Here is a 10,625-nt window from a genome sequence, read left to right as displayed (position 1 = left end):
ACTGCACAGGATCCCAGTCACAATTAATATTATCAGCTGGTTGGTTTTGTTTTTTGGTGGTGGTGTTTTATTTTTTTCTCCTTTCTTCCCCCTTTCTATGGGACTTTCGTCTATTGAGTCATATTAACCAGAAATCCAGTCATCTAAAAACATGGGGAAACAAAGACTGAGAGAGGCATAACCAGTATTTGTATAAAGAGCAATCCTGGACTCAAATTATGAGGCCATTAGGTAGTTATACTATAATTAAACCAAGACACAATTTGAAAGGAGCAAAAGCATCCTTGTTTCCCCCCAAAAAATATGAGAACACATCTGGGTAGGCTGAAAGAAAAAATGCTGCATTTGATACAATTGTTTTCACATAAAGAGGCACTTTACAAAGTCTTATTTTAAAAATCAAGCTAATAGTACTTACACCATTTTACTGGTTTTGGATATAAATGTCAGTTTCTGAAAGAATTCTTGAAGAGGCAAGAAAACAAAACAAAAAATCAGGAAAACTTAGAAGTTTTTTCTTTTCTATCCCTCTCCTTTTTTCTCTTTATCAATAGTTTTTTCACTAAAATAATCTAACAAAAGGCCTGATGCATGATCTCGGAAAATGTGGTTATTGAGAGTATAGAAACAAATCTTTACGTCTGAGATTTAGAATGTAAAGCAGCAGGAGAGGGAAGTAAAGAAGACAGAAGGGAAAGGAGGTGACTAATAGAGCAACACTGTACAGCCTTGGGATGCAAACTTGATCCCTGAGAGTTTAGCATCAGGTCAATTATGTTAATGCAAATTCTGAGGTTGGGAAAAAATTGCCACCCTGTCCACTGAAACAAAAAAACAAAAACACACACAAATCAGAGAATCATCAAAATTTTATCCCCAAATAAGTTACAAAAATTAAATATTACATGGCAAACTCCTGTGTCCATGGACGCAAACGAATGAATGCATTGTCTTCAGGCCCGAATTCCATCTGGCTACACACCTAGAGGGATCATCTACTTGAGAAAGACCCATAGGTCCTCTTGAAGTTGCTCAGGTGTACCAGGCTGATTCGGTCAAGATTATCCTGGTACTTGCTGCTTGTGCTCTTTGTTTAGAGGCAAGCAGTTAGCATCCCTTTGGTTGCAGATTGATCACTACCTTTGTTTTCATTGTGGCTCCAAAGGAGGCATGGGTGCCTGCAGGCTCTGCTTTGTATCACATCCTTCTGCTTTTCCAAAGAGACGCCAGGCCTGGGCCATTTTTCGAAGTTTAGCAAGATTGGGTTTACTCTATGAGAAGAAAGAGGATAACTCCAATTAGTAATATAAAAAGCCAAATGGTATATAGGTATTTCCTAAGTATGGCTATTCAGTCAGTATACAATTCTAATTTCTGGTTTCAAAAAGACAACAGGGAAGCAGATATGGCTCAATGGACAGAGCTTCTGCCTACCATATAGGAGGTCCAGAGTTTGACACTCAGGGCCTCCTGACCCATGTGGTGAGCTAGCCCACATGGAGTGCTGCTGTGCACAAGGAGTGTCTCCCTGCACAGGGGTGCTCCCCGAGCAAGGAGCAGGAGTGCAGACTGCCGAGGAGTGGTGTCACCCATACAGAGAGCTGATGCAGCAAGATGAAACAACAAAAAAGAGACACAGAGAAGAGACAATGTGAGACACAGTGAACTAGGGAGCTGAGGTGGAGCAAGAGAATGATCACTTCTCTCTCACTCCGGAAGGTCCCAGAATGGGTTCCCAGAGCCGCCTAATGAGAATACTAGCAGACACAGAACATACAGGGAATAGACACGGAGAGCAGACAACAGGGGGGTGGGGGAGGAAAAAAAAAAAAGACTACAGATTTCCTCAGGATTAAGTGGGGTTGAAATGTTTAAATCTATCTTCCCATCTCTTTGGCAACAGAGGCAAATCCTTTTTCATTTTTTCTTTGTCATGTGAAACGGGGTAAATAATCAATTGGATGAGTCAGAAAACATTAATTCCTGAAGACTCAATGCCAGAACAGACTAGACAGCTAACCTGAACATGAAAGGTAAGCAAAAGAAATGATTTTGGAAAGCAGCGACATGGACATTCCTATTATGCTCTCATGTTCTGTTTCATTTAAGATTAGAACAAGGACAGAAAGTGTTCTTAATTTAAACCATACGGTGTCTTTATTGCATTATCCACGTCATTGTTCTTGAGCTGCTGAGTAATCAGGGCCAAAGCATAATGTGGGGATCTCCCAAGCCTGATTCCTTGCCTTGTGAGCCCTAAACCATAACTCTAGAAATCCCTGGAGATGGCTAGCTATGGTTTCAGGTCACCATTCCAGCAAATACCATTAATCAACTGGAGGTTTAGGTTATGTTTTACCAATAGTGCGTTTGCCGTGGCTCCAGGAATAACGTCTTCATCTTACTAAGTCTAGAGTCAGTAGGCAACAGATGTTCAGGATACGTGTCTGTACTGTGTTAAGACAGAAAAATGCAAAGGCATCATGTGCCTATAATTCAACAGTTCAGCCTAAGCTCCATTTTCAATGTGAAACGGGTGAGGCTTTATATGGAACTTCCAATTCACATTTTTTTAAAAACTCATCTTTTGGAATGGATTGAGAGAGATTTCATTTGGATGACAGGAGCTGGAAAGAGATGAAAAACTTTGCTCCTTCCTATTTGCTAGTCACTACTGTACCTGTTTTTCCTGCTCCAAGTGGTCTAAGTCTGCTAACGGCAGCATAGAAGGCCTCCCGTGGGCACACTGGAATGGCAGCTGACACCGGGACAGAGCTTCAACAAGGCGATAACACTCCTCGAGGCTCAGCCCATCGTTAAACTTAACGGCCCCTAAGAAAAGGGAGAAACCAAAGAGTTACGGTGTGGACAGTGGGAAACCAGTGCTGACCTGGGTCAGAGCCAAATATCTGGAAAAAGTAACATGTTTCTCAGGGTTATCCAATGAGCCTTTAGCATTGCTTGAAATTGGCACTTATGGCCATAGATGAAACCAAAACTTCCAGATTGACTTTCTGTCTCTCAGCTTTTCCTAACGGAGTATTTATCTTTCTAATGCCTGCAGGAGGCATTCCTTAACTAGTTAGGATCTTGCTTTGAGGGTGTTTCTCAGAGGCAAGAGCAATATTCTTGCTTACTCCTTATGGGTTTGTGAGAGTAGTCATCTTTTGTCCACAGCCAATCCATCACCAAGACCTCTGTTTCCTACATTGTCCATTTGCTTTGCTGCTTTTTTCTATTTCCATAATGATCTTTCTAATCTAATCTCTCATCCTGTCAAAAGCTGCTTTACTATATGCACATAGTAATTCACTCCATTAACAAACATTTATTATGTGTATACTCTGAACTGGGAGCTGTTCCAGGCAGCGAGTGAATGAGATATGCTCTTTGCCTTTATGGAACTCACAATCTAGTTGGTGGGACAAACATTAGACAAAGAATTACATGATAATTTAAATTGCAAATATAAGTTCTGTAAAATATAGAGTATGGAAAAATGCATAACAGAAAGACGAAGCCCATTTTAGGAAGCCAGGAAAGGCTCCCCTGCAAAATGATATTTAAGCTGAGACCACAGGTTAAGATGTGGCTAAGTGAAAGGTATTTCCGACAGAGGAAAAGGCAAGTTGCAAAGACCCTGCAGAAGACAGAAACTGAGCCCACAGGAGGAACACAAGGCAGCAGGGATGGAATTTAGAGTCAGGTGGAGAGTGAGGTGAGAGGAAACTGGAGCGGAGGCACGGGCCAGGTCATGAAGGCACTCTTGGGCCACAATAAGGTGCAAAAGTTCTATGCTAAGAGCAATGGGTAGTCACTGAACAGTTTTAGTTAGAAGAATGGTGGGGTCACAGGGATGTTTCAAAAAGAACCCTCTGAGTGCTCAAAAGATGTGGGGAGACTAAGCATTCAACAGCGGTAAGAGCTAGAGAGGTGGTCATGGAGACAGATCAAACCAGACAGAGGTAACATTTTTTGTTTCTTTTCTCTCCCCTTCCCCCTGCCCTCAGTTGTCTGCTTTCTGTGTCCATTCACTGTGTTCTTCTGTGTCCGCTTGTATTCTTGTCAGTGGCACCGGAATCTGTGTCTCTTTTTGTTGCGTCATCTTGCTGCCTCAGCTCTCCGTGTGCGCAGTGCCACTCCTGGGCAGGCTCTTTCACGCTGGGCAGCTCTCCTTATGGGGCGCACTCCTTGCACATGGGGCTCCACTACATGGGGGACACCCCTGCGTGGCACGGCACTCCTTGTGCGCATCAGCACTGCGCGTGAGCCAGCTCCACACAGGTCAAGGAGGTCCTGGGTTTGAACCACAGTCCTCCCATATGGTAGGTGGACGCTCTATCCATTGAGCCAAATCCACTTCCCCAGACATAATATTTTGAAGATAGGGATGTTAAAAATTTGAAACAGCTATAAGGAGTAAAGATAGGATAAGGGACAAAGGAGTTTAGGATATTTGCAGGAGACAGACTAATGATGGACCATGGTTCCTAAGCCAGAAGAGAAGAGGAGGCTGATGGAAAGGGAGAAAATGAGAGTGTGTGTTTCTGTGTCAATGGATTGGAGACCCCCCTTGTGGACAAATGATAGTTGCAAGGGATTCTGTAGCTGTAGTAATCCCTAGAGTAAGATACTCCAATACCATTTTATTTCCTAGTCAAGAAATTTCCATGATTTACTAATGCCTTTTCTATCAAATCTAAAGGTTCTGATGAGAACTTCTAGTCCTTTGTTCTTTCTTACCAATGTGATTTCATGCTACTCTTCACTGCTTTTTACAGAAGTGACTGGTTTCTCCTTTGGGTCACAGAACATGCTATTTTCTCTCCCTGGAGTGAACTTTCCCCTCCATCCCATGAATCCATGTCCCTTGGCTCACTGAAAACTTGATTGAACATGCATCTCCTGTCTGTATGATGGTCAAATATATGTTGGTATTTTGCTTTGTAAAAGTAATTTTTTTAGTGTTCATTTTCATGTGTTTCTTTTTTTTTCTTTCTTTTTTCTCCTTTTTTTCCCCTTTTTTTCTTTTTTCTTTTCTTCTTTTCTTTTTAATCTTGATCTACATTGTCCCCTTCAGGAGGTGAGCAGTAAATGTGCCTTTACTTCTGTCATAATCTCTGATCCCCGACCATTGCTAAGTGTATGTACGAAGGCACTAAAAAGCTGGTGTGTTGAGGGTCTTACCGTGGCAGGCTTGGGATGCCAGCACCTTCTGGACAGTCAGTGGCAAAGTCCCCTGGATACCTCCTGTGGTCTGGAGTAGCTAATGCATAAACACATTCTTTATTAATAGGACAAGGAAATGGGACAACAGAGTCTTTTGTGTGTAGTGCCTCTATGCACCTCCAAATAAGAGAAAGGCTTACCTCTACTTGTTCTCGAATAAATTCCTACAAAGCAAAATGGAGAACAGGCATTAACCTACCATTATCTTGTACTTGTCCTTTGATAGTTTACAAAATATCCCTATTTTCTCCTTTAAAATATGCCACCTACGGGAGAAAGACGGAGCAATGCAGCACATAGACACAAATAATTTACTTATTGTAAGGCACCTTGAATATGAAATGCCAACACAATGCCAACAATTAATTAGGTCAGGAAGTGGAGGAGAAGCCTTGATGATTCGACTGATTCTAAATATCAGGGAGGCTTCTCACTGAGAGGCTGCTGGTTTATATTTAAATCCTAGCCAGACAAGCGTAATGGTAGACACAAACTGAGAACACACACACAATCATCAACACAACTGTGCACTTGTTACAGCTCTTGCTTAAGGATCACAGTCATAAGGAAACCGTCACTATATTTCTGACAGGCTTTTTGTTTTGTTTTTGACAATTCCTTTCAGGTCAAAAAACTTATTTTCCAAGGCATTTTGTTATGTTTCTCCTCTTCTTTTCTTTCTTTTTTTTTTTAAGATTTATTTTATTTCTCTCCCCTTCTCCCCCATCCCAGTTATCTGTTCTCTGTGTCCATTTGCTGTGTCTTCTTTGTCCGCTTCTGCTGTTGTCACTGGAAGGGGAATCTGTGTTTCTTTTTGTCACGTCATCTGTTGTGTCAGCTCTTCGTGTGTGCGGCGCCATTCCTGGGCAGGCTGCACTTTCTTTCACGCCAGGCGGCTCTCCTTACGGGGTGCACTCCTTGTGCGTGGGGCTCCCCAATGCAGGGGACACCCCTGTGTGGCACAGCACTCCTTGCGCACATCAGCACTGAGTGTGGGCCAGCTCTACACGGGTCAAGGAGGCCCGGGGTTTGAACCGCAGGCCTCCCATGTGGTAGACGGACGCCCTATCCACTGGGCCAAGTCCGCTTCCCTCTTTCTTTTTTTAAAGAGCTTTGTATGTGATAACAGTGCTCTTTATTTTATTTTTTTTATTTCTCTCCCCTTCCCCCCTTCCCCCTGTTGTCTGTTCTCTGTGTCCATGCGCTGTGTGTTCTTCTGGGACCACTTCTATCCTTATCAGTGGCACTGGGAATCTGTTTCCTTTTGTTGTGTCATCTTGTGTCAGCTCTCCGTGTGTGCGGCACCATTCTCGGGCAGGCTGCACTTTCTTTCGCGCTGGGCGGCTCTCCTTACAGGGCGCACTCCTTGCACGTCAGGCTCCCCTATGCGGGGGACACCCCTGCGTGGCAGGGCACTCCTTGCACACATCAGCACTGTGCATGGGCCAGCTCCACACAGGTCAAAGAGGCCCGGGACAGGGTACATAAAAATGTTTGGATATTTTCATAGTGGTTACAATTAAAAACAACAACTGAGGGAGTGCTGAGTTCCTAGCTATGGGAGCTCTATCACGGTCCTAAAGGAATAGCAACAATCCCCCAAGTGCAATGGCAAAGACCAAAAAAGAAGGAAGGTCCAATAATGAGCCCTTGATACTAATGACTATGTTTGTGAGCCTGTGTACCTGAAATAAGAACGAGGCCTAGAGCTGCAGGGTGCCTAAGAGTTACCTCCTGAGAGCCTCTGTGTTGCTCAAATGTGGCCAGTCTCGAAGCCAAACTCAGCATGTAAATGTGTTGCCTTCCCCCCAGTGTGGGACATGACTCCCGGGGATGAGCGTCCCTGGCACCGAGGGATTACTACCAAGTACCAGCTAATGATTCCCCTGCCGGTAATTAGAAAATGACCTTGAATAAAAGGGTCAACTCGGACCACCAGAATATCCCTGTCTACATATAATACCAGGAGTTAAAAATGCTTTTTGACCTGAATAAAAGGGGGAAATGGAAAGGACAAATGAGTTTATATGGCTATGAGTCTCCAAAAAAAGCTAGGTTATCAGAGGGGTTGCCCTTATGCACACCTGAGCAAAGTCCCAGAGACAGATAAAGTAGATACAACCCCAGGTATTGGTTCTTCTTAGGGCTACAGAGACCCACAGGTTCTATGGTCATGGCAGACGGAGTTCAGTGCCATGTCAGTTGGCCCTACTTTGAAGTTTGTGTTTCTGTGTGATGGAGCTGGGCTCAGATGTGATCTTTGTCCAAAAGTCTCTCCTTTTACTTTTACCAGAAATGTAGTTGGTGCTGGGGTTTAATGTATACCCAGGGGACCTGAATCTCTGGACTAACCATGTGATAGCCAGGCCCTGAGCCTCAACAGACTTGCAACTCCTATACTCTGGTTTATTGGACTTACCCCACTCAGCTAACATGGAGGTGAGGAGGGAGGAGGGTCGACCACCACACCAGGGAGCCAAGAGTGCCTACAACTGAAAGCAGGAGAATTGCATCCAGCATCCATGTGGAGTCTAAGCCCCCTCTTGATGTAGATGTGGAGTGGACACAACCATTCTAAGGTCCACAGGATGGAGGAATGGAGTGTGGATTAGAGTGGACTTACTGATATTCTGTTCATGAACTATCATGATTAGTAATTGAAGAAAATGTGGCATTGGTGTGGAGAAAGTGGCCATGGTGGCTGCTGGGGGTAGGGAGTAGGAGGAAGAGATGTTATGTGTGGGCGTTTTTGGGACTTGGAGTTGTCCTGGGTGGTGCTGCAGGGACAGTTACCAGACATTGTATGTCTTCCCATGGCCCACTGGGTAGACTGTGGGAGAGTGTGGGCTATGATGTGGACCACTGACCATGAGGTGCAACAGTGCTCAGAGATGTATTCACCAAATACAATGAATGTCTCATGATGATGGAGGAGGTTGTTGTTATGGGGGGAGGAGTGGGGTGAGGGGGGTGGGGGGTATATGGGGACCTGATATTTTTTGAATGTAACATTAAAAAAATAAATAAAGACAAAAGAAAAAAAAAAAAAAGGAGGCCTGGGGTTTGAACCACAGACCTCCCATGTGTAGGTAGACGCCCTATCCATTGGGCCAAGTCTGCTTGCCAGGAGTATTCTTTTCAATAGTTCTATCCCTGCAGATTTTAATATTTATAAAAAACTTTAGAGTAATTTAAAGCAGACACTATTTCATGCTGCCAAGTTGTTTAATATCTGTAGGTTAAAAAAAACTTTTAAGATATGACACATTTAATAGTTCCTTTATAAGAAAATGAAGATTTCTTTCTCCTAAAATGGTTAGGTACAAATCAGCTTCCCAAGATTACAACATGGTAGATATTCTTTTTAAGGCAGATTCAAGAAATTATCCTGCCTCTATCATATACACATGAGCTTGAAATGAACACAGATGCCATTAGCAGTTGGTAAATACTATATAACTTATTTTTTTTAGAACTGCAGATTCTCCCAAACAACCTAAACAGAAAGGTGTCTCATAATATCCAACCCGCTAACAAAGGAGCTCACACCTAATTCCTTTGCTCTTCTCTCCTGTGCTTGTGTTTCTGGACTTTAAAATGTCAGTTTGTAAACCTGGTGAGAGGAAGATGGGTCTCATTTTCTGTTCTCATTTCACATTTTAATGGTTCAATTAATGCTGAATATGTTAATGTTTAAAAGGTTCATTCATCTGGCTAGATGGGAGAACATTATATAGAAGGATGTATTAATGATATTTAGTCTGGTAGAATTCAAGTATCTACCACCTCTTCAAGACACCAAAACTAAAAAAAAACAGAGCATGAAAAAAAAAAAAGACACCAAAACTGTTCCAGCTTCTTTCAGAATCACCAATATCTCTCCTGATCAGCCTGACTTAAATAATCAAGCTTTTCTGAAACAACAAGCTTTGTTTCAATTTGAAGTAAACTCCTTACAGTACTCTTTGAAGTCACTTCAGAAAAAGTTTTTATTAGAATTTTCTGGTTAAATATTTAGGGATTGACTTATCATAAAAGATTCTAACAGATCCTATCTTTTAGATTTAAAACACTTTGGAGGAGAAGCCTTGGAGAAAATAAGTTCTGTTGGGAGAAAAAGAAATCCACTGAAAGCAAAGCAGAGCAAAGCAAAGCAAAGCAGAGCAAAGCAAAGCAAAGCAAAGCAAAGCAAACCAAAGCAAACCAGAGGTTGTATGATCAAAGGGGGTAATTTTGGAAAGGGTAAAATTAAGGTAATCCGAAAGCTGGCAACTTTAGTTACTTCTTCCTCTTAACCTATAGACATGCTTAGGTTTCTTCCATCCTAAAACAAACAAAAATCCTCCCTCAGCCTTGTGTCCTGCCCCACACTTCCCAACCACTCCTAGCCTTAAGCAGTCATTCTATTTCTCTTCTTCTGAATATAGCAAAATTCTGGAAAGAGTAGTCTACTTAGCTCCACTTCCTCTCCTTTCACTCAATCCCTGACCCCTTGCAATTTGTCTTCTGCCCCACCCCCTCCCATCCCCAGGAAGTGATTCCACAAGGTAACTAACTAATGTCCTTCCTTGTGATAGTCAATCCCACAGACATTTTTCAGACCTTACTTTATGGCCATTGTTGACCAATCTGTTCTTCCTTGAATCTCTTCTCCTGGTTTCAGAAGTATTACCTTTTCCTGGTTTTCCTTCTCCCTCTCTGACTAAATATTTTCAATCATCCTTACAATTTCCTCTTTTCTAACCCCACCCTGGATGCTGGTGTTCCACAGCCTCCACCCTTTCTCTCTTCCTTTTTAATTTTTCTTATTCTTCCTGGACAATTTCACTCCCCCTACACCCTTTTCCAGCTTCCGATACTATTAATATTATACATAGATAATATTAACTCTCAAATAGGTACAGCCCTGACTTCTTTCCAAGTGCTAGTCTGCCTATCCACTGACACCCCCTCCTAATGGCACATATTGTGTCCCCATCTGGACATAATATCTAACTCCCAAGCTAGGGGCACTCATCTTCCTTTATTTCCTCTCTCTATGAATGGCACCATCATCCTTCTAGTCATTTAAGCTAGAACCCTCAGAATCACTCATACTTCTCCTTTCTCCTTTATTCCTTACATTCTATTGCTCACCAAGTCCTCTAGATTCTATCTCCCAAATTATATCTCAAATATGTGCTTGTTTTCCATTCCCACTGCTAGGGAATGGAAAATTCCCTAGGCAAATCTTCATCTCTCATTTGAACCAGTTCAGTAGCCATTAAAGCTCTCCCTGCTTCAAATCTTCCCCATATCAATTTAGCCACTATAACTATATTCTAATTTTTATTTTTAAAAAGTACTAAAGTAATTCAGATTTCTAGAAAAATGGTAGACTGAGTTGATGTGTATCT

The 10,625-nt window shown here is 42.4% G+C and overlaps 1 protein-coding gene across 3 annotated transcripts in view; it reads right to left on the bottom strand.

The window, feature by feature from the left end:
- Positions 1–851: 851 nt before the first annotated feature.
- The window catches only part of MLH3 (mutL homolog 3), a 36,390-nt gene continuing 26,616 nt past the window's right edge, over positions 852–10,625 (bottom strand). For all 3 annotated transcript variants that reach the window (XM_004455170.3, XM_004455169.4, XM_004455171.4), the window contains 4 exons: positions 5,370–5,393; positions 5,188–5,266; positions 2,681–2,832; positions 852–1,271 (listed from right to left, as the gene is read on the bottom strand). In XM_004455170.3, the coding sequence (XP_004455227.1) occupies positions 1,149–1,271; positions 2,681–2,832; positions 5,188–5,266; positions 5,370–5,393 (378 nt within the window). In that variant the 3' untranslated portion in view covers positions 852–1,148. The remainder of the gene's footprint in view (positions 1,272–2,680; positions 2,833–5,187; positions 5,267–5,369; positions 5,394–10,625) is intronic.

Source organism: Dasypus novemcinctus, chromosome 3 (assembly GCF_030445035.2).
Source record: "Dasypus novemcinctus isolate mDasNov1 chromosome 3, mDasNov1.1.hap2, whole genome shotgun sequence".
Taxonomy (NCBI): domain Eukaryota; kingdom Metazoa; phylum Chordata; class Mammalia; order Cingulata; family Dasypodidae; genus Dasypus; species Dasypus novemcinctus.
This window is presented reverse-complemented; position numbering and strand designations above follow the sequence as displayed.